Below are 23,958 nucleotides of genomic sequence, written 5' to 3' on the forward strand. Positions count from 1 at the left end.
CCACGACAGCTGTTACAGCCAGCAGACCTGCTGAGAACAATTGAAACTTTCTCCAAAATTAGTAGCATTGGTTACAACAAAAGAATGGAACCAGAATACAGTGCCTAAGATGAAGGTGAAATTCTTGTCTTTTGGATCAAAGTGTAAATTTATAACCGCTTGATCCAAACTATAATTAATGGTCAGGAAAAAAGGCCACATATGGCTACTCAGACGCACAGGCATCAGGATGGGTAGATTCTGGAAGACCCATCGGACCTTCTTTCTGGCTGTTACAATCACCATCCCTCCGCATATGGCGAATCAGCCGCTCAGGCACCCAAACAGGGTTATCTGTGTCTTGTGGAAAGACACAAACCGACCCTCGGGCCCATACTAGAACTGGGTCGGGGCCACACCATTTTCCGGTAGTGACATTCTTCCACATAACTGAGCCATAGTCAGATGACCGAGGGCGCCAATGCCAGTCAGTCGGCCACAGATCGAGCAGCACCATCAATAGTTAAAAATTTTAAAATAAAGGACAAGAGAAAGGTGATTATGAGGAGACCCTGTAAACTCCCCCTTTTTTGTTTTATGAAGATAGGCTTTAATTGTGCGTGCGATGTGCACGCTCCACCATGGCCTGACCCTGAGGATTATAAGGAAAGCCCATCTTATGTGAAATAAAAAAATTTTTGCAAAAAGAGTTAAAACCCTGACGAGTGTAAGCAAGGCCATTATCAGTTTTTAATTGTCTGGGCACTTCCATATAAGCAAAGGCTTGTAAACAATGGCTCTTAACATCCTTAAGCCTTTCTCCAGTATGAGCAGAGGCAAATATGAGATGAGAATGGGTATCCACAGATACATGAACAAATTGTAGTCGACCAAAGGAAGGAACATGGTAACATCCATCTGCCAGATATCATTAGGTGTGACACCATGGGGGTTAACTCCAAGATGTGGAACAGGTAAGAACTCTGAACATAGGGGACAATTTTTAACTATATTAATAGCTTGGTCTCTAGTAATTTTAAAATGGAATTTAAATGACCCTGCATTAAGGTGGAAGGTGGTAAGAGCTTTGCAGGCTGCTTCATAACCAGACTCTCTCATCATTATGGTGGCATTATCTTTTTTAGTGTTAAAGTCAGCAATGGCATTTCCTTTAATTAAAGGGCCAGGTAAGTCAGAATGCGCTCGGAGAAGTCCTACAGAAATTGGATGAGAGCGCCTCCATAGTAGGCTTTGTATGGCTAGTAAATATTCTTGTACACGAGACACTGGAGCTATATAAGCAGCAGTTTCTAAGGGAGCCAATATATGAAATCTTTTAGGACTGATACTAGAATATAACAATTGATGACCCAGGTATTGATAGGGAAATTTTTGTTGTACCTTTTCTGGGGGCTATTCTTAAGCCAGCTAGTTGAAGATTATGTTGCAATTCCCTAAAAGCCTCATTCACTTCCTTAGAATCCGGGCTGACTAAAAGAATGCATCCATATAATGTATAATATATAGGAATTGAAAATTTTCTCTAATGGGGGCAATCAGTGGCCAATGATACATAAATTTGACAAATAGTGGGACTATTGGCCATTCCTTGAGGCAACACCACCCATTGATATCTCTTATAGGGCTCTTTAAAGTTAATAGAAGGAATGCTAAATGCAAATCACTCACTCTCCCGAGGATGCAAAGGAATGCTAAAAAAGCAATCTTTTAGGTCTATAACTAATAAATGATAGCCTTGAGGAATACCTACAGGGGAAGGCAAGCCAGGTTGTGTGGTTCCCATAATTTGTAAACAATTATTAACAGCTTGGAGATCTTGTAGGAGTCTCCATTTTCCAGATTTTTTCTTTATAACAAAGATTGGGGTATTCCATGGGAAGTGGAAGGAACAATATGTCCTGCCTCTAATTGTTCCTTTACAAGTTGATGTGCAGTCTGTAACTTCTCAATAGATAAGGGCCATTGCTCCACCCATACTGGGTTATCAGTTTTCCAGATAATAGGAATGGGAACAGGCTGCCCAGCAATAGCCCCTAGGGAAATATTTCCAGCCCAGAGCGATCTCCAGCTCTTTTGATAATTAAATTTTTAGATACAACAGACTGAGGGTCACCTTGTAGGAATTTACCCAGTCCTTTTCCTTGTACATAACCTTGGTCAGCCAGCATATTTTTAACAGGCTCAGTAATAAGGACTGCTCCCATGGCCTGAAGCACATCTCTCCCCCAAAGATTAACAGGAATATGACTTAACACAAATGGTTGACAAAGACCTGTATGTCCATCATCTAACCATTTAAGAAACTGAATACTACATTCTGGAGCCACAGCAGTTCCTTTTGAAATGTCCTGGTTGTCCACACCCAAAGCAAGTCTTTGGCCTGGCTCCTCCATTTTTCCCACCTCTTTAAATGACTGAAGCTATAACCTGGCCCATAAATGTGATGACCATCTATGTCCCGACATATGCGTATATAATCATTAAGACTTTTGGCCTTATGGGGACATAAAGCCTCTTTACAATACTTATTTGTATTTTTGAATGCCAATTATTTAATTGTTTAGCTATGGGCATGGCATTTTCAACATCACCAAAAATGCCACCTGCCAGCTGTAGGAGGTGGTCTGCAAAATCTGAATAGGGCTCAGACGGTCCCTGCAATACCTTAGATAGTTGATCTCCTGCAGCCTTATTAGGCAGGGCTTTCCAAGTTCTAGTAGCAGCAGCAGCAGCAATTTGCGCATAGATTGCTGGGTCAAAAAGAATTTGAGCTGTAATGGTAGCGTATTGACCTCCACTTGTAGTGTTCGTGAGCATATCTAAATTCCTTGCAGGAAATCCGGCAGCAGCATTACTTTGCGCAGTTTCCTTGTAAAACTCTTGAAATTCGCCTCTCCAGAGCAAGTAGTCACCCCCACTCAGCCCGGCTCTACAGAGCTGCATACAATCACTAGGGGTGCAATTTAACACTGGGAAAGACTCAAAAATTGAGTAAAAGGAGCATGAGGCCCATAAGCAGTGACAGCCTCTTTAAGCTGTTTTATATCCTTAAAACTTAATGGGCTGTGTTCCCTAACCCTGCTATCCTGAGGATCCATTGTCTCAATCACTGGAAACACCTGTCTTTTCTACCTTGTTCTAAATCTTGTACTTCCTCAAAAGTCTTATTTATCTATGTCATTTCTTTTACTTTATGGCAATGAATTCTTTAGCTGTCTTGTTTTAATCCTGGTGCCCTGCCTTTTCAATAGGGCCACTAATTGCCCGCTGAGCTTTTCCTTATAGTTACTGGCACCCATCCTTCAATACACCCTCATTTATTTACTTTTGCCGGCCGGCCTTTGAGGGCGATCTCTTGGGTGATCCTTTCTTTCCCGATCTCGGCGGGGCCTCCACCACGCTACCATCTCTTCCACGAATCGGGCGAAGGCCTAGAGATTGAAATAAAGACAAGACAGCGGGTCATTCGTCCAATGGCAAAGTGGGAACGCCAAATGCCGAATGCCGTTTATTGAGGGGCAAGAACGGGCTTAAATACCGACTTACAGCACAGTGGAAAAATTACAGGAATTGTAGGCTTAGCTCCTCCCTACGAGGTGTGTGTTGTTAAGAGGCATGTATTGTCATGAGGTATGTGTTGTCATAAGGTGTGTGTTATCATGGGGCGTGTTGTCACGAGGTGTGTTATCAAAACAGGAAGAGTACCAACAACAGCCTTGGGGCAAGGAGTTCCCGCCAACAGCTTCAGGCTTGCTCAAGGTGCCTTGGGGGTCCATGCAGGGCCCTACACTATGTTCCCTTTCAAAAGTGTCCTGCCCACCTCCCTCCCTCTCTTTCCTCTCCTGCTGCCCCTGTCACTCCTGCTCCCGAGGCTGGTCTCTGTCCTCCCTTTCCCCTTTTTACAATCCCTTTCCCTTCATTAAAAACGCCTCTGCTTGAGCTCTGTCACATGGCATGTCTCTTTTTTAAATTACAGCACTGGGGGTCTGAACTCAGGTCTTCATGCCAGTGGGAAGCCTCAGTACTGATCCATCAGCATTCCCCCTGGTTTTTAGAGGATTTTTTGTTTGTTTTTTACATGAAAGTATTTGCCTGCGTGTGTGTGCATGCGTGCGTGCGTGCGTGTGTGTGTGTGTGTGTGTGTGTGTGTGTGTGTGTGCATTACATTCATACAGTGCCAGTGGAATCCAGAAGAGGGCATTGGAGTTATAGTTGTTTTGATTCATCATATGGGTGCTGGGAACTGAACCCAGGTCCTATAAAAGTAGTGAAAGCTCTTCACTGCCAAACCATCTTTCCAGCTCCTTTTACAGTTTGGAGACAGGGTCTCATGTGCCCAAGCTGGTCTCAAATGTAGGCTGGGGTGACCTTGAAGTACTGGTCCTCCTGCCTCTGCCCCTCAAATGCCGGGACGATAGCTGTGTACCACCATGCCCAGCTTCTATTTCTTTCTCAGCAGGTTTGGCATTAGTGTATAGAAAAACTCCTAATTTTTTTTTTAAGATTTATTTATTTATGATATATAGTGTTCTGACTGCATGCACACCTGCGGGCCAGCAGGGGGCGCCAGATCTCATTACAGATGGTTGTGAACCACCATGTGGGTGCTGGGAATTGAACTCGGGACCTCTAGAAGAGCAGCCAGTGCTCTTAACCACTGAGCCATCTCCTCAGCCCAAAACTCCTAATTTTTTAAAAGATTATTTTATGTGTGTGCACACCTCCATGAGTTAATATCCATCACGTATGTACAAGTGCCTACTGAGGCCAGTGTGAGCTCCCTTGTGGGCACTGGAAACTGAACCAAGGTCTCCTAGCTTTCAGTGCTCTTAGTGGCTGAGCATCTCTCCAGTTCCAGATAATAAGTTCCTAAGTTTTAATGTTGATATGTTGATTCTCTCTCTCTCTTTGTTTTTGTTTTGTTTTTATTGTTTGTTTGTTTTTGTTTTGTTTTTTGCATAGCTTTTAGGATAGTTTAATATAGAATTTGCAGATTTGGGGTAATGCGGTTTCTTCCTTTTCCTTCTCTTGCTTTATTTCAGTCTAAGAGTGAAGAGTGCACACCCTTGTCTCTTTGGAGACACTTTGTTTTTCTCCATTTATATAATGCCGGCTATAGGCTTCTTAGCTAAAGCTTTCAGTGTGCTGAGGTACGTCCCTTCTATTCCTAGCTTCTTTGGAGCTTTCATTATGAAGTGATGTTTAACTTGTCAACATCGTGAGAGATGTGATTTCTGTCTTACCTATATACTGTAATCTTCTACTGGTTTCCATGCAATGCATACTCCTGCGTCTGATATTGAAACCCACTTGATGGTGATAGATATTTTTATGTGTTGTTGAATTCCCTTTGCAAGTATTTTGTTAGAGCTTTTATGTCTGTGTTCACCAGGGCAGTTGGTCTGTAGTTTATCTTTTTGTTCTGTTTTTCTCTGATTCTGGTTGAGTATATTAGCTAGCTCTACAGCGTGTATGTAGTAGTATTCGAATCTCTGTCTTGTGGAATGGTTTCAGGAGTTCGCTCTGTTCTTTTGTCGGTTGGAGGGGGGGGCGATTGCTGCCCCATGTCATTTCCCGTCAAGGCATTTGCTTGCTTTATCTTTTTGAGTTAGTTTTGTAGCCTGCATATGTCTGAGACCTCGCTCACTCCCTGCAGAATTTTAAGTTGTTTTTAAATACGCATTTTTGGAAGTATTCCCAAATGGCCGTCTAGACTTCATTGGTATCATTTGCAGTTTCTCCCTTTTCACCTCTGATGTTAGTAACTTGTCCTTGCTCGCTCTTGTCTGGTTAGCTAAGTGTCCATGGATCGTAATTAACTTTTAAAAGAAACGTCTTTGTTTCATTGGTGTGTGTGTGTGAGAGAGTGTGTGTGTGTGTGTGTGAGTGTTTCAGGCACTGCGGTGTATATGATGTGTGTGTGTACAGTATGTGTGCCTTGTGCACCCATACAGTAGACACAGGGTCTCACAGACCTGGGGCTCATCATGTTTCAGCGAGGCTGGCAGCCAGGAAGCCTCTGCCACCCTGTGTGTACTCCCTTATGCCACATCTAGGGGCTTTCCCAGCCGTGCGTCCTGCACGGGTGCTGGGTTCCAAGCGCAGGCCCTCATGCTGGCTGGCACACGAGCATTCTTACCCACTGAGCCAACTTCTACCCCAGAGGGTGATTCGGAAGTGTCTGCTCCCTGCATGGTCCCTGTTCGGTCTCAGTATCCCCAGCTTGCCTGCTGGTGTGTTTTCTCTAATAGTCTTTTCCTCCTTCCATGGGTGTAAAGAAAGGTTTGTCGGGCAGAGCAAACCATCGTGGAATTTAATTGTGATAGTCAGCAGAATGGGGTCTTTGCAGGCTGTTCCCACTGACTAGAAGCCCTTGCAAAGGTAATTGAGCCTTCGGTGGTTTAAGAATGGTCCCTCGGGTTAAGGGAGACACCTAAGGCTTCAAGGATCCCCCCCTAGTGAACAGAAGCTCCCTTAAGGCCTCCGTTTATCTAATAACAGTCCTGTTTAGGACAGCGTTCCACTGGACTGGCTTGGACCTAACACGTCCCTCCCTTTCTCCCTCCCCCTCTCTCCCTCTCCTTCCCTCCTTCCCCCTCCCTTCCTCTCTCCCCTTCCTTCTCTCCCTCCCTCCCTCCCTGTTCCCTCCCTCCCATGTTTCTGTTGTTTGCTTTTTGGGTGCTGGGGTTGATTTGAGAGTACTAGGAGCTCACAATGCTAGGCAAGCACTGACCGCTGAGCCATACTCCAGGTCTCATTTCATGTGTTGTCGCTGTTGTTCTTAAATAGGGCTTCTCTGTGTAGACCTGGCTGTCCTGGAACTCAGAGGTACACCTGCCTCTGCCTCCGAGTACTGGTGTTAAAGGAGCAATCTCATGCTTTTGTTGGGTGGTGGTTTTGAGCCAGGATCTTGCTTAGTAACCCAGGCAGGCCACTTTGAAGTTGTGCTCTCTTGTCTCTGCCTTCCAAGTTGCTGCGACTGCTGCTGTGCTTCAGGGTTTCTCATAGCAGGCACTTTGTGTACATGTGACCATCTCTTGATTCTTAAGAATGGGACAGTATAGCGCCAGCGCTGCCATCTGCTCCACGAATCGGGCAAAGGCCTAGAGACTGAAATAAGAGACAAGACAGCAGGTCATTCGTTCAACAGCAATGCCGTAATGCCGTCTATTGAGGGAAGGCGCAGGCTTGTATACTGACACAGTGGAAAACAATCAAGGGTCAAGCGAGCAAGTTCTCGGGCTTAGTTCCTCCCCAGCAGATGTGTGTTAGCAAATCAGGCAGAGTACCAGTAACAACTCGGGCAAGATGTCCCAGCCAACAGCCTCAGGCTTGCTCAAAGTGCCTCGGGGGTCCATGCAGGGCTCTACAGGTTCAGGAAGAGGCTGATCAGAAGCCCTTCGAGGTTAGAGTGCACCTCAGTGTGAAGCACCTGCCTGGCACACAAGAGGCCTGTGTTCTGTCTGCAGCATCCAGAGCAGGGCTAGGCCAGGATGTGGATCAGTTGACAAGAGTGCATGCCTAGCATGCATGAAGGCCTGGGTTTGATCCCCAGTACCGTGTAAACCACATGTGTGCTGCCACATGCCTCTAATCCTAGCAAGGTAGAAGCGGGAGGGTCAGGAATTCAAGACCAGTCTGGGTTCTATACTTTACTGAAAAATGTTTTCATCAGGCATTGGTAGTAGATGACTTTAGTCCTAGCACTCAGGAGGCAGAGGCAGGTGGATCTCAGTTTCAGATCAGCCTAGTCTACAGAGTAGTGTCCAGGACAGCCAGAGCTAGGCTACATTGAGAGAACCTATATGTGTGTGTGTGTGTGTATACACACACACACACACACACACACACACACATGCACAAATGGATAGATGGGTAGATAGATAGGTAGATAGATGGCGCTGTCATCTGGGCTTCCCTCACCTGCAAGGTTAGCCACACACTCCTTGTGTGAGAGCTCCTTGAGCAGCCCAGTGATAGCTGTAAGGAACACAGGCATAGTGCTGCATGCTGAAGATGTGTCAGTCACAGTGGCGGGCAAAGTGTAGTCCAGTTGTTTTTGCCTCCCTACTCAGGAAAGGCAGGCTGTCAGAGCTGCGCTGGAGTCTATTTCTGAGCATTTTTCTGCAGAATATCCCCTGTTACTAGCAAATGCTGTTCTTGCTGGGTTCTGAGACATGCTGTAGTCCAGATGGAAGGTCCACTGGCATTAGCATCTGGGTTTCAGACTTTTCTGACATGAAGAGAAGAGACCAGAAGCGGAAAGAGGGTTAGCTGGAGAAAAGAACGGACTAAGGGATCCATAAATGAAGGTGCTGCCCGTCTGATGACCCCACCCTCTCAGTGCCCTGAGGCATAACTCTGACAACATGGGAGCAAACAGCAGAGACCCCTCTGTCCTCTGGGAAAAGCAAAGTTCAGGGTTGTGTCACACTTTCAATGGATTACAAGTTAGAAGAGGAGAAGTTGTCGAGGGAACCCATGGGAAAAGAACCGGCAGCCTTTAAATGGTCCCTGGCTCAGGCCACCCTGCTTGGGCAGCAGGTCCCCTGATGAAGAAATCCTCTTTTCTTTTGACCTGGGCTCAGAGACAGGTGATGTGTGCAGACGTGCACATGCCTGCTAGGCCCCTGGTGGTAGGTGTGAGTGTCAGATAAAGGCTCAGCTCGGCAGTGTGAAAGACTCTGCTGTAAACCCAGTTACTCCAGCCTCAAGCACTCGTTCTGGAGTTTTTCTTACCCAGAACGTAAAGGCCTCCTGGGTCCCTTTGAACCCAACATGGTACCCTGAGCTGTGGAAGAGAGAAAAGCCAGCTTGTGTTAGTATGAGTCCGGTTGCTCTACAACTGAATTGTACTGTCCGCTGGTTATTGTTTGCCTTTCCCCTGGCTTTGCTCATTTTGTTAACTTTTCTCAACAGCAAAACCACAGACACAGGAGCTGTTTGAGGGGCAAAATGCAAAGCATGGCTTGCCTTCCTCAGGGATCTGCCCAGTTTAGGGCAGAGGGTGGGTGGTACAGAGGGAGCTGGGGGGTTTGCAGGAGGGCTGCCCTGGCTGTGGAGAGTATGGGAGCCCTGAAGCCTTGCTGGCAGCTCACAGGAGAGTGGGCTCTGGCTCTCTGGACTCAATATGCACTGGGGCCATGACAGCAGGTATGAATGGCCCAGCGAGTGGACAGGGAACATACACAGACTGTGTCTTTCCAGACGGGTGTGGCTGTGTCCCCAGGGAAGAGGTGACAGCAGCCTCCTCTCGCGAAGAGTAAGGTCTTACTGTTGTATGCTGGCTCATCGGGCAGAGCCCTTCTCACAGATGTATGCCAGGTGGGTGCTACCCAGCACAGTCCTAACTCAAAGGCCCTGGGCCTGGTAGAGGGCGAAGTCCTGCACCTTGGAATCCCAGCACTCAGGAGGAAGAGTATGATTTAGAGGCCAACTTGGTGTGACCCTGTCTCAAAGAGCCCAGGGCTGGGGATGTAGCTCAGGGGTAGAGAGTTTGCTTGGTGTCCCTGAAACATATGAACTCATGCACACAGTCACGCGGACCAGGCCTTGTCTGTGGTAGCTAACCCAATATAAATGGAACAGAACTTACATTGCACCTGATGCTTAGGGGACCCACTTTTTTGTTTTATTTGTTTTGAAACAGGGTTTCCCTGTGTAGCCCTGGCTGTCCTAGAACTCATTCTGTAGACCAGGCTGGCCTTGAGAGCCCAGAGATCCTCCTGCCTCTTCCTCCCAAGTGCTGGGATTAAAGGTGTGCTCCACCATGCCTGGCTCAGGTGACCCTCTTACTTCAGGACCCGAGAACCCTCACTGTGGCCCCAAACGACTTCCTCCGCCCACATTGGGACCCTTCTCATCTTAGGAAGGTGTCCACAGGGATGCTGTGTCAGGGTCACAGGAAATCTGCAATGTTCTGATGATGGACAGAGGAATGGCTGCTCCTGCAAGGGGCTACTTAGGAGGAAGGAATGTGGCCTTGGTTGTTTCGACCCTGGGAGCATGGAACAGCATCCCCTACCCTAGTGTATTTAAAGGAGGCTGTGGACACAGCAGCCCCTGATCTACAGACATTTCAGCACAGTGATGGCTCTATTTAAAGTACTCCAGAAAGGGGGCTTGGTCCCTCCCACCTTTACCCTCTAGTCTTTATAAATGACACTTAGCAAGTGTGCACATGTCCACCCACAGACTTTTTCTCTCAGCTCACCAAGATTCTATGTAAGTTCTTAATGTTTCCATGTTATTCTTGAGTCTTTAACCATTTTTATCACATTTAGCTGTCTTGTGGGAGGGGGTCGTGCTGCAGCGCACATGTTCAAACAAAAGGCGACGTGGGGAAGTCCGTCCCCTGCCAGTGGGCCCTGGGACTTGGCTTGGGGGCCAGTGGCGTCAGCAGCGAGCTGCCTTGCTGACCTCACTCTTACCCGTTTACTCTGTGCACAGGTTGCACTCTCTATTCCATTTTTAAAAGCTTATAAGTCTAAAACAAACCAACATTTTAGCTTCCTGCTTCTTTTTTAAAATATTTTTATTTTATGTGCATTGGTGTTTTGCCTGGTGTATGTATGTCTGTGTGAGGGCATCAGATCCCCTGGAACAGGAGTTACAAACAGTTGTAAGCTGCCATGTGGGTGCTAGGAATTTGCCAGTGCTCCTAAGCCCTGAGCCATCCCCCCAGACCCCACTTTTTACTTCCGTACGCACTTGAAATGTTTGTACTTGTAGACTCACGCATGCGCATGGTGGACAGAGGCAGCACCAATGTGTTTACAGGCTGGGCCCAGGGCCCCTCCTCTGTCTCAGTGCTTCCCCACTCTGTCTACTGTCCCTCGGCTTGTGTCTGTCACCCTCTAGTATTGGGACTCGGCCTAGATCCGTGCTCCTCAAAATCTATACTTCATGATCCCAGACTGAGCTAGAATAGGCAGCACGTGGTTAAACTGTAAACATTTTGCTTAGAGGAGACTCCCTAAGACATATTGTTTGGGCGCAGCCAGCACTGCAAAGCTGGGCACAAGCCGCAGGCCGAGGCACTGAGCTCCTGTGCTCACCTGCAGCATTGAGTGCAGAGCTAGAATGGGCAGGTCCTCTGTGGCATATTACCCTTGGCCATGCTGGCCTAGAAGCTGACTTTTGAAAGTAACTCCAATTCTTATGCTCCTGCTCATGTTCCCTGCGGCAGATGCTGCAGGGTCATGCAGAGACCTTATGGCATCTGCTGCAGCCCTGTACACTACAGCCTTGACTCTGAACCCTTTACCCACTATCCACACAGCAGATGCCTACATCTGCCTTCTCTCTACCCCGCGTCCTCACACACTCATCCTTCTGGTCATGTGATCAGTGATGGGCATAAGTCCCCACTGAGAGTGCACACTGTGAGTGCTTCAGGCGGCCTTCGGGACGGGTGGCTCCACACAGAGGGTGCCCTGAGAGAGCCTGGCATCTCGAGCCAGCACGGGCATGTGATGTCTCCATCGTGACAGGAGCTAAGTGGAATGAGGCTTGAGGCATGCACCATAACCACATTCAACACACCCTGGAAAGCAAGTTGCAGGGCAGGGACTGCATGTCAGTAACTGGCCAAGACCCAGGAAAGAGCCCGAGAAGGCATGCAGCAGAGACGCTACGGAAAGCTGACACACAGCATGGCGTGTTCCCTGCACGAAGGCGCAGCACAGCCAGCTCTCTCCTTGCCTCTCCCCTACTGCATAACGCAGAGGACTAATAGAATTCAGGGAAGCCTCCAGGTAGAGGCCAGGGCCCAGTGAACCTGGCCGGCTGGTGCCCATGAGCTTAGTGAATGTGTGTCTCCAGCTGAAGTCTGGTCGTCTGGTGGGTTCCCCAGCCTTGTTGGTGTGATACTACGAGGACAGCCTGGTGCAGGTCTGTCTTTCCTGTGAGGCTGCATGCCACATGCAGGACACCAAAGAGCCCACACCAGCCTCGTCCCTTCTGCCCCTGCCTGCCCCTCCACCCAGCCTCGTGTTGAGCTGGCCTTCTGCAGTCGCCGGTTGCCTCCAGCTCCCTAAACCTCTTCCTGTTTCCAGCCTGCTGGGGTCACCTTGGTCAGCGTCCACTCTAGCCCCAATGACCAGATGCTGTGGGCCCTGGACAGCCGATGGAATGTGCATGTCCGAACTGGGATCACTGAGGAGATGCCTGTGGGGACAGACTGGGAGCATGTGCCAGGTAGGGACAGCCCAACAGGTATCCAATCGCCACCCCCCTCCCCCTTCCTCCTCCCCGTGCACGCGTGCGCGCACACACACAGCTACAGTTGTGTTATCACACACACAGCTACAGTTGCGTTATCACCACAGCTCATGGTTCTAGGCAAGACAGGTGCTGAAATTCATGTGGGGCTGGCTGTTTCACATGAAATCTCACAACCCCTTTGTAAAGGGGGCCGTCACCCACACAGTGGCCACATGGAAGCCCTGGGTACCCTGTTGGGTCTGAGATGCTCGGAAGCAGAAGCCAGCTCTGTGGGTTTGTGGGAATACAGCTTTCCCGGTGTGCTCCAGAGATGAGCTGATACCCAGTTACCCACAGGGTTACAGGCCTGCCAGCTGGCACTGAGTACCAGGACCGTGTGGGCCCGATGTCCAAATGGTGACCTCGCCCGCCGTTACGGCATCACAGACAAAAACCCTGCTGGAGACTACTGGAAGAAAATTCCCGGAAGTGTGTCGTGTTTCACAGGCAGGTGCTGGGGCATGCAGACTCCCCTGCGGGAGGGGGTGCATGTGTGAAGAGGCTACCCCAATGCAGCTACACATCCAAAGCCACACCTGTGGGAGGGGTCTAGTCAGGGACAGGGTGCTAAGGTGCTTGGAACAAGCTGTTGGTGACCCCGCACTTGAAGGGCTGAGGGGCCACTGTCAGGAGCTCCAGGTTAACCTGACTTACATTGCGAGTGCCAGGCCAGTCCGGGCTACAGTGTGAGTCTCAAAACTCTAAACAATTAAATTGAGTGGCCAAAGCACAAGGCGGGGAAATGAAAATGAGCCCGAATGTCACCAAGTGCAGACTGGACCCAGGGCCCTGCTCACTTCCTATGCCCTTTGTCTCAGACTGTAATACAAGACCATGCTTGTCATCTTTGCAGTGACTTCATCAGACGAACTATGGGCAGTGGCACCCCCTGGCTACCTTCTCCAGCGACTGACAAAGACGTTCAGTCATTCACACAATCCCCAGAAGAACAGCCAGGCAGCCACCTCCCACCCGGAGGACCTGGAGGACGAGTGGGAAGTCATCTGAAGGAGCCCCAGGCCGTCAGTCAGGGAGGAAACTGAGGCTGTGTGATGGATGCTGCCGTTTCCCAGAGACTCACTTATGGACATGCCTCATCCACCAGGCTGAACAACCACACTTGCTTTCATGTGTATTTGTTTCTGTCTCATTCCAGAACCCACAGCCTCAGCCATGTACCCAGAGCTATTGCTGTAACAGTCACGTGGACCTTTGACATCTTGCCAAGGTCACCTCCAGGTAGGAGCAGTGGCTGCTGCTGCTCAGTTGCATGCACTAAGTTACCCATGCACCACAGTAAATTCTCTTCAGCAACTACAGATCGTGGTGTGGGGGCCAACAGGGACACCGCCATAGGCAGATGAGTCAAAGCCAGAAGAGTCATCCATCCCAGAACCCCAGGCCAAACAGGTCAGAGCTCGAAGCCATTGGATGTGTTTGGTGACGGTGTTGACTAGCTCACAGGGTCCCTTACATCTCTCTGAGAGATACAGGCCACAGTTAGTTACGTCCCATGCAGACATTGCAGGTGGGGAAGTACCCACCCAGGACGGGGATGCTGGACTGTGCAAGCCACACACATCCTTGCCTCATCATCGGGGTAGCTGCCCACCTGCCCATGTCAGTCAACGCAACAGCCAGTCGGCCAGACCTAACACAGAGGTGTCCTCGTGGTCCCTTTAATCCAGCACAGGGTGCTGATCACACAGACACAGGCTGCACTAATGTAGAGACATCTTTAGAAAAACATTTGACCAGTGTGCTGGTGGGCATCCTAAAGCCAGGCACATTCTCAGATGATGATCTAGTAGTTGCCTTTTTATTTGTTGAGTTACAAACCTGAATAAGATACCTCATTTTAAATGAAACCTCACAAATTTAGGAGATAAATGTATCTTCTGAAAACAGTGAAGGTCTTTTGTTCCTTCGGGATGGTTGGTTATCCTAAGCCTAAGCCTACCTTGTCTTGGCTATAGTTTTGCAGGGGTGGCCACCCCGTCATGCCCTCCACCTAAGAGCAGCCAGTGTCTTCAGTGGGCATAGCATGGGGCTGCCCAGCAGGTGGAAACTGCCTCCTACTCACAGCGGTTGGGACAGCAGCATCTGAGCTTCAGGGCCGGCCGGTCGGTCACTGTGTGTCCTTCCAGGAGCCCGCTGTCCCACCGGAGGTCCCCATCACTGCTCCACTCTGGCTGCTTTTTTTTAGTCCGCCTGGTCCAGGCAGTTACTTGATGTCTGTTCTCTACTGAGCATGTCAGGACCCCCAGTCCCGGGTGAAGGCCCAGCCATCATGAAGCGGAGGCTTCTGGGTCTCAGCAGTGATGAGCTACTGAGGGCCTTGACTGCTCTTCATTTTATAGACTCCTTTTGGAAGAGCTCAGTGACAGCAGAGCTGTCTTCTGTGAATGGTGTGCCTTGCCTGGCTCCTCACAGTGGCATCACCCCCAAGCCCAGAGGATAGCAGTGCAATTAAGCCCCTTAAGTGGACACTTTTAAACTACTTTGAGCTTCAGTGCTCTATACGATTCTCTTTGGTTTTGAATTTAGCTGTGCTTTGAGATCATGAACAGTGGACTTTTTGCCGATGTTGACGGTGATTACTGAGGGAGCGGCCTGCAGCAGACCGTGTCCTGCTGACCCACAGGAAGGAAGCTGCAGCCCCCCCACACACACACTGCAGCGGAGCACCTGTCAGGTCTCGGCACCCAGGGAGTGTTGGGCCACCTTCCCCGGTGGTATAGTGGGCAGAGGCTGTTCCCCAGATGGACACACCCTCTGGCAGCCCTGGAGAGAATGCCCCAGGGAAGGCAGAAAGGAGGGTTGTCCCAAGACATTAGTCTTTTCTCTTGTTTTGAGACAGTCTTCTGTAGCCCAAGCTGGCCTCCAGTTCACCATATAGCTAGCCAAGGATGGCTTTTTCTGATCCTTCCGCCTCCGCCTTTCAAGTTCTAGGATTACAGGTGTGCACCACCTCGTCCTGCTAAGATGTCACTCTATAGCTCACTTTCAGAATCCCCACCGGGGTGTTCTCCTAGACAGGAATTCTAAAATCATGACAGTACCACACACACCCGCGGGTTACTGCTCAGGTCCCCTCGCTCTCTAGAGCCCCAGAGGTTGCTTACTTTATTCACACACAGTAAACATGGGCCAGGGCTTAGCTTGGCCAATCTGCTGTCCTGTGCTGATGCCACAAACTCCTGGAGTCACCCTAGCCAGGACCAGCATGTCAGGTACAGCCCAGACCATGGCCGGGGCTCACCAGGAGCATGGCAGCATCCCATAGGCATTGCCGGTGGGAGGGGCAACCGCCCAGCTGCTGTGCCTACTGTTTCCGTCTGGAGGGCAAATGATGGGGCAGCCACAGGAAGCCCTCCTGGAGATGTTTACGTATCCAAAATGTAGAGCCTGTAGGTCAGGAACCCATGTGGGGCTGGGGAATGTGGCTTAGTGACGGGCCTACCATGCACACCGAAACATGACCAAAACCCTAGACCAAAACCCAGAGCATGTCTGCCATCCCAGCACTCAGGAAGCAGAGTCAGGATCGCCACACATTCCAGATCAGCCTGGACCACACAGTACAGGCCTGACTCAAAAACACTAGAGTTAAAAGTAAACCCAGTGAGAAAGGAACAATTGCCACAGTGTGGACATTCACCGTAGGAGCTTCCCCAGCCCAGTAGGAAAAACAGGACACAGACGGACAGAAGCAGCTCACCGAAGCAGTGCAGCAGGAGACCCAAAGCCCTCACACTCCCGCCAACTCTGGGATCCTTCGAGAACAAAGTGAGAGCTGAGATGTAACAGCACAGTGATCCAGCTCTGGCCTAGCACCGAGCTGTCCCTAGTTCTCAGAACGCAGGGGAAGTGCCACTGTCTATGAACTTGAACACACGCCTGTAATGGCCCAGGATGTGTGCCAGCGGGGCCCCACAGGGGATCTTAGCGTGAAACTCTTCCGGTCTATCACTACAGCACGGCTTACAGATGGAGAAGGACCCTTCAGGAGGGGCAGGGAGAGACAAGCTCTCACTTGGGACAAGTTGCTGGCCAGTGATTGTTTCCAAGTTGTCTTTTTTACCCTTTGAATGTTGAGCCATGTAAATGTATTATTTATTTCAAAACTAAATAAAATTTACATTTCAGAAACTCAATCCTCATAATTTTGCAATATTAACAGGTACTTGAGTCAAATATCACAAAATCAACACTAAACACATTTTTTAAAAGCCTTGCCACAAAACACTGGGAAATGCTTATACCATGTGCATTGGTGTGTGAGGGTGTTAGATCCCCTGAAAGTGGAGTTACAGAGTTATGAGGTGCCAAATGGGTGCTTTATTTGGTGCTGGTGATCAAACCCAAGGCTTTGTAGGTGCTAGCAGGCACGCCACCCTCTGAACTATATTCTGAGCTCTGAAATCAGCTTTTTCCCCTAAGATTTACTTTATGTGCATGAGTGTTTTGCTCCCATGTAAGTTTGTGCACCATATGCATGCCTGGTGGCCAAGGTGGTCAGAAGGAGGCATAGATCCCCTGCCTGGAAATGGAATTACAGACTGGTCAAGCCGTCATGTGGGTGCTGGGAATTGAACCTCAGACTGGAAGAGCAGCCAATGCTCTTAAGCACTGACCCATCTCTCTAGCCCTGGCCATCAACGCTTGATCCTCTGGGCTGGGGTCACCGCCAAGCACCACTGTGGTGGTCTGCAGTTACTGGAAAGCGTTCCAGCGTGGTGGAGCCTGTGTGCTCCTCCCCGGGGAACCACCTTGTCTGTAAAGGGCTTGAGGTAATGTTCAGAACTTCTGTCCATGCTGAGACCAGTAAAGACATGAAGCCAGAGTTCAAGTATGGAGTCTGTGGGAAACAGACACAGCTGAGGACAGGGACAGAGGCAGCAGCAGGCCACACCAGCTCACACTGCCCTTCCAAAGAGCCTCGCCATGCCTCAGTTAAACGGTCCTTCCAAATAGGCATCAGGGGCCAGAAATTTTGGCTCCTGAACTCTTTAACTGGAGTGTGGTACAGATCTCCTACGGACACATCTGTCATTTGATGGGGACAGACTGCATTGGTGAAATTTCATGAAGTGAACATGCGAACCGTGAGAAGGACGGGCTTGATTGTATGTTTTGGAACCACCAAAGTCACCCACCACTAGCTGATGGTGGACAAGGCCTGCTAGGCTCTAGTCCCCTGCAGATCTGCTCAGCATTGCAAGTCAGGGTGGTAATGGCCAGGGTGGTAATATGTCAGGGGCTGGGGGGCCTAGGGGACAGATAAGTCACACACTGAGCCACCCACCCTCTCTCTCTCAGAAACTACTGCCTGCCCGATAAGTGAGGCCTTGCTTATCATTGGGCGCCACCTCTCCAGGCCCTCTGCTCCCTGAAGAGCAGGCATGGCAATAAAGATGTGTGGCAGGAATCAAGCCTTCCTCTGAGGAGACTGGCTAGGCTTCCCCACCCCTCCGGGCTTGCCCCCTCCCACCTCCCAATAGTGAGGCCCCACCCAAATCAGTGTCCAAAGAGTCTCTTCTGCCTTTGTAACAGTCCAAGGCACAGGGGCTGGGGGCCAGTCAGCGATGGCGAGTACCATGACACGTATGTGCTTGTCACCATGAGCCAAGCTACCCCTCTTGGGCCTGATCTTCGCCCTATAGTGCCAATTCCTCCCACAAGGTCCCACCCTGACTCTTCCCTGATGGACACCGCCCCTCCCCCCAGGTCAGGTAGCACTGGTGAAGCTGCCAAGCAGCAGTCTGCCTACCTGAAGGAGACAGACGCTCCCAGCCCTCACCAGCAGCCCCCAAAGAACACAGGGCTAAGGAGGCATGCGGGCACCCTCAGCAGCAGCCCGGCTTCCTAGGCTCCCTGAGAAGCTACTGCAAGCCCTTGTTCATGTCCTGCAAATAGGGAAATCCAGACTAAGGACCTGGGCCCTCCCAGATTGGGGGACTGACCTTGAATGAGTCAAACTCGGGGCTGGGGAGGGTGTTAGCCTTCATCACCCACAAGTGCCAGGCTCAGAGGTGACAGAGGGAGCATAGCTCTCATCCAGGTGAGGGTCAGTACCGGCTGGTAACCTCTTGCTCCACTTTCTGGAATTGGTGGGGGGGTTGGCAGGGTCACATTTTCAGGCCTGGAAAATGGCCTAAAATCCCTTGGTGGTAACAGTGGGGCCCAGGACATAGGTGGCAAGGTCTAGGACCCTTTCTGTTCTCCAGGCTTTCCCCATCCTCCCTCCTGCGGCCCAGCACTCTGGACTTTTCCATCCCTAGGCGTGCTATACAGGAGCACTGAGCAGCAGCTGCCCGGGCCAGGCTGGCCGCTTCAGCACGGTTGGCTTTTACTGCTGGCAGCACACCATGGCCCACAAGCCCATGCCACAAAGGTTGAATTTCACAGCCCAGCAAAATCCCTGGGAAGGGTAATCCGGCTCTGAGTCTTGACACTCCTCAGGCAGGGTGTGAACCTAGCTTTGCAGCCAGGGTCCCTTTGTCCTGAAAGATGATGGCGCATTCACTAACAAACCTCCACTCTTCAGAAGGTTCCAGCAGAAATCAGCTCTCCAGGCTGGGCAAGAAGCTTGCCCAAAGTGATAACACCCAGCCAGGAGCCCCGTAAACACCTCGTGACACCCACTGTGAGTGGGTAGGAGTCCATCCCTGTGGCTGGGCAGGGGGCATAGAAGGCACCCCTGGTCCTGATGAGAGACAAGGATGCAGGGAAGCAGGGGCAATGGCGGAGCAAAGCACAGACACACAGGGCCAGCACTTGCCAATACTGACTGAGGGCCAATTCCAGGCCTGGGTAGGAAACCTAAGATTCAGTGTGAGATGAGGCCACACACACACACACACACACACACACACACGCGCGCGCGCGCACGCACGCACGCACGCACGCGCAGCCTGGCTCCTCCTACCTCTCAGCTCCTGCCACAGCTGCCTGCTCAGCCCTGCTTGTCCTCCGGGACACAGGATCAAGTCCACTCCATAGGCCATTATTGAGGCTGACAGCACAGGACTCAGCACATTCTGTCCTCTTGCTCAGCCATGTCAGTCCCCACCCTCTGTTCCTGCTTCTCTTGCTTGGGTCAGCTGTCACCACCCCCGGGACTCCAGGCCCTCACCCATATCCTCAGCGGAGCAGGGAGCTAGTGAGTGCACTTGAGCAGGAGTGTGGCGAGCCACCGCTCTCTGATAGCCCGCCTGACCCGGCAGCCCTACCCCAAACGCATGCAACAGACCAGGCGGATTCTTCCGTACAGTCAGAGATCCGTATATGTAAAGTGCTAGGTACAATACTCTCAAAAACACTTCTGTCCCCAGTTACAGTGCCAAAGGGGGCCCAAGTCTAGCTCCTGCCCGTGAGGTCCAACGGCTGCAAAAATGGTGGCAGGGGCAGCTCCTCCAAGGCCTCGGGGAAGCGGCCAGGTGAGATGGTGGTGATCAGCACCTGCATGGCTCGCACAAAGAGCGAGGGTGGCGCCAGCCCTGCTAGCCACTGGAATTTGTCCTCACCCAGCAGCCTCTGCCAGCGTAGCCGGTCTCCTAGCAGCTCACATCGAGCCGGGCCCGCAGCACCGCCTTTGGTGTACAGTGCCAGCAGGTCAAGCAGCATCAGGCGGCGCTGACACAGCTCCCCGGGTGGAGTGGTGCTGGTGGTGGCAGCGTTGCCGGTGGCAGAGGCCTCAGCAGCAGTAGGTGAGTTGGTGTCCCGGCCAAGGTGGTGCAGCAGCAGCTCCAAGGGTGTAAAGCCGCCGCCATCTCGAAGGCCTGGAGAAGCTCCGTGGCCAAGCAGCAGGAAGAGGCACTCGGGGCGCGCAAGCTCACAGGCCACATGCAGGGATGTGCCACCGCCCTCCACGCGGCTGCAGCCACGTCGGTCCAGGAGGCGCATGCGCTCTTCCAGCGGGAAGTCCCGCACGGTTCTCAGGATGCAGCGCAGGATGCCCACGCGGTTGTAGCGCACCGCCAACGCCACGTGCGGTCCGGGTGCGGCGCAACAGCGGAAGCCCGCACTAGGCGGGGCGAGCGCCCGCCGCGGGAAGGTGGCCAGCAGATAGTGAGCATAGGCCTGGTGGTCGTGCACGAGCGCATACAGCAGGGCCTCCGATGGTGAGTAGGCGGCGGCGCGCCCGCGCTCGTCCCAGTGGAAGGCCTCGCTGGCGCGCATGTCCTCGAGTAGCCACACAGGCAGCAGGTCGCGCACTGCCTGGTAGAAGGCAAAGGACGACTTCCGGCATTGCTTCTGCACCCGCAAGCGAGCTGAGCCTGGGCCTTCAGGCCCGCCGTTGGCGCTGCGTCCGGGCCTGGTGTCCCACGGCATGCTGGTCTTGGGAGTCTCCTGGCCTCAAGGCATGGGTTGCATCACCCAGACCAACCTGTGGGGCGAAGGGGCCAAGTGAAGGCTTTGGTCACAACTCCCTCGGCCTGAGAAATGGCTTCTACCCTCACACAGACCTTAGGTCTTCGTTTCGTGTATCTGGCTTTTCGAGACAGGGTTTCTCTGTGTTGCCCTGGCTATGCTGGAACTCTTTGGAACTCTCTGTAGATAAGACTGGCCTCGAACTCACAGAGGTGCACCTGCCTCTGCCTCCGGGGTGCTGGGATTAGAGGCGTGACTCGTCAGAGCCCCTTTTCCTTCCCAGCCTCGGCTGCCCCCAGCTCTATTCTCTCCTAGGCCCAGAACCACGCTTGAATTTCTGCATCTGCACCTTCTCTCTAGCTTCTCTGCTAAAGACAGCTGGTCCTGCCCGAGCCTTCAGTCTCCCAACCCTCTGCAGCTCTGGGACCTTCGAGAAGAGCTCCTGTTCACGCCTGAGCCAGGTCCCTCCAACCGCAAATAAGGAGGATCCATGTGACAGCGAAGACAACTCAGGCCCACAATGCAAGCTGAGCCCAACTCATCCTCCCAGCCCCAAACCCAGACAACTCCCCTTCGACCCTGACCCTCTGCAGAGTACCCCAAGAGCTTTTTTCCAAGAGGGTAATGGACATAACTACTCAATCAGACCTACCCGGTTCCTGCCAGCGGCCCTGGATTCTACAGACACGGTTATTCACTTTGCCTCACCAGCAAGAAGCGTGGTGGCCGTGGCTGGCAGTGCGCCCCACAGCCCGACTTGGGGAGTGGCTCCGGCTCCTTCATCCACAAACAGTTTTGGGACCCATCAGGAATCAGCTCCTGTGAGGAGAGAAAGGGTGAAGTCAACGGAGGGATTGGAGCGTTCACCATTGTGCACTCCACTCCAGGTCTATCCACATGAGGTCGGTAATGCCACACCATTTTCCAATAAGGGACAAGCTAGTCCAAGGTCAGTCACCCTGTCAGGCTGAGCCAGGACAAGAGCATAGGTCTTCTGCGTTCTATGTGTGCCCACCCCAGACACTGCAGATCACAGCTTAAATCCTGCCTCTGCCCTGGGCCCCCAGCCTCAACCTGAGCCCTGGCCACTCGCCCTTGGGTATCACCACCACCACCACCCCGGCCTAAGTGCCCTGCTACCCGGCTCACAAGGGACCCGGGACGGTGAGTGGGCCTTGTCCACCACACTGTGTGTGTATCACGACCACTCGCGGTAACCGGGTTGCAGAGGAGGGCACTATGGAGTGGGCTGCGGCAGCCGCCCCTCTGGGCGATGCCATGACTGCAGCGCCTTCGCGAGCCTGGGCCCCGCGCCCCAGGTGTACTGTGTGGGCACGCGTGGGGTGCCGGGCGGGTTACGTAAAGTTCGGCCGCCCCACGTCACTCCGTGACTGGAGGCTGGGCCGCCGGCCAGATCCTCCCTGACCCTTCCCGGCAAGGACCGACCGACCTCTGCCGCGGCGGCTGCGGGCGGGCCCGAGTGTCTGCTGGCCGGCGGCCAGGGCCGGGGCTGCACCTGCGCGCGGCGGAGCCCGGGGCAGGCGACTCACCAAGCCGCGCGACCCGGTCCCTGCGGCGGGTCGGAGCGCGCCCCGTCCATGCAGCGGCGACACAAGGAGATCCCACGACGCCGGACGTGGAGGGCGCCGCCGCCGCCCGCCGTGCTCTGATCCGCCGCGACCGGGTCTCCCGGTACTGGTGCCGGGGCGGCCCAGGGGCGGGCGGCGGGCGGCGCAGTGCGGCCGGGGCCGGGCAGCACCGCGGGACGGGCCGCCGCCTCCATTGGCTCGCGCTGCCGGCCCCCGCCGCCACCCATTGGTCGCCGCGCTGCACCATTGTTGCGTCACGGGCGGAGGGGCGGGGCGCTCGGCGGGACCCGCGGAAAACTTCGGAGAAACTTAAGGGCGCGGGGGTGGGGGTGAGAGAGGCCGGGGACGGGGCGGAGCTGGAGGGCGGGGCATGACGGGGGCGGGGCGAGTTCGGGCAAGAACCCGAGTTGGGGTGCGCGCGCCAAGCCCTGGCGGCAGAAGTAGGCTCCCTGGCGATCGTTGAATGTGGCTGTCTTTGCTCTTCAGCTGGAGCAAGAGTCGTATCCTGGGCCTTTGAAGGAAGCTGGCATTTCAGGCTGGTTTTTTTACTCAGGAAGAACTGGGCAGGCCACAAAGGACCCTGACTTTGGGGGAGTTTAGGAGCCCAAAGTCCATTCCAGAAGCACCAAGCTTTGGATCTCCCTCGCTCCCACACTATCCCACATTCCATACACAGGCTCTTCAACCTTCTTTTCCCAGAATGCCTTAGCAGCCCCGTCTTGGCTCCTCTGTGCCTGCCTCCCTGACAGGTTGAAGGACTTAACCAGGCTGAAGTCTGTCTCATCCGGCTCCTCTGAGAAAACCCCAGCAGACATCTGCACAGAACCCCGGGTACACCCACTTTCACACCCTTGCAGTTTTGGGGGCATCCTGTAGCCCTGTACCCTAGAAGGCCAGAGAAACAACCCCCATAAGCAGACAGGCTCTGAAGTTCAGAGAGACCACAGACAGCCTGGAGTATAGGCATTTTTGTAACCCAGACTACAACACATGGGACACTAGTCTGTCAAACGAGACCCCCACACACACACCACCTCCAGACCGTGTCACCTTCAGGACTAAACCAACTCCTAGGAGATCCATGGCAACTGCCAATCATGGCCCGAGAACACTAGGCTCGAGGACCAAACCCTGCCTTTCCCAGGTGTCAGCTTCCAACAGTCTTCTCTGTTTTCTTCGGATTTTTCTTCTGTCTAAATGTGATGGGAGTGTGGCAGAGTGAATGGCCTTTGGGAGCTCCCAGCTGCCCTTCCACTCTCCGGCAGCTGTCACGTGGTCCCTTACCCAATTCTGCTTTAACAGGGCTTAAGGTGAGACATCGCTCTTTCCACAACAGTTGTATAAAGACGGTGAAAGGGCACAAAGGCACTGGGCTGTTGTCCTCTGACTTCCTCTGCCGGCGGGGGCTCCGGGAGGAGGACCCTCAGTCCGGCCTGGTCCCGCTGGGGAGCACTACTGCACAGGGCCTTCGCCAAAAGGTCCAGGTGCCCTGGTGAAGGAGGAACTAGAGAGTGGGAGGTACAGCCCAGCGGCCAGCGGAGCACAGCCGTGCCGTGGGTCTCCCTGCTGAGACAGCAGCGAGGATGTGCACTGCACACTGGTACAGCGGGAGGTGGAGGAAGTTATTTTGCTCGTTAGCTGGGGCACAACACAAAAATAACACTGGCTGCCTGAGAGCCAGTGAACGGCAGGCAGGACAGCCTGGAGGCATTCAGTCGGCTGGGGTAGA

The 23,958-nt window shown here is 52.5% G+C and overlaps 2 protein-coding genes across 2 annotated transcripts in view; one reads left to right on the forward strand and one right to left on the reverse strand.

Annotated features, from left to right (window-relative positions):
- The window catches only part of Tecpr2 (tectonin beta-propeller repeat containing 2), an 84,577-nt gene extending 68,161 nt beyond the window's left edge, over positions 1 to 16,416 (forward strand). Inside the window, exons 18-20 of the mRNA XM_051196631.1 lie at positions 12,057 to 12,198; positions 12,562 to 12,711; positions 13,118 to 16,416. Coding sequence (XP_051052588.1) covers positions 12,057 to 12,198; positions 12,562 to 12,711; positions 13,118 to 13,272 — 447 coding nt within the window. The 3' untranslated portion in view covers positions 13,273 to 16,416. The remainder of the gene's footprint in view (positions 1 to 12,056; positions 12,199 to 12,561; positions 12,712 to 13,117) is intronic.
- A 3,119-nt stretch (positions 16,417 to 19,535) lies between these two features.
- On the reverse strand, positions 19,536 to 22,446 carry Ankrd9 (ankyrin repeat domain 9). Its single transcript, XM_051196632.1, has 3 exons — positions 22,191 to 22,446; positions 21,293 to 21,459; positions 19,536 to 20,656 (listed from the first exon to the last, which is right to left on the reverse strand). Exon 3 carries the CDS (start codon positions 20,599 to 20,601, stop codon positions 19,627 to 19,629), a length of 975 nt encoding a protein of 324 aa, XP_051052589.1. The 5' UTR covers positions 20,602 to 20,656; positions 21,293 to 21,459; positions 22,191 to 22,446; the 3' UTR covers positions 19,536 to 19,626.
- Positions 22,447 to 23,958: the final 1,512 nt, after the last annotated feature.

Source organism: Phodopus roborovskii, unplaced genomic scaffold (genome assembly GCF_943737965.1).
Source record: "Phodopus roborovskii unplaced genomic scaffold, PHOROB, whole genome shotgun sequence".
NCBI lineage: Eukaryota > Metazoa > Chordata > Mammalia > Rodentia > Cricetidae > Phodopus > Phodopus roborovskii.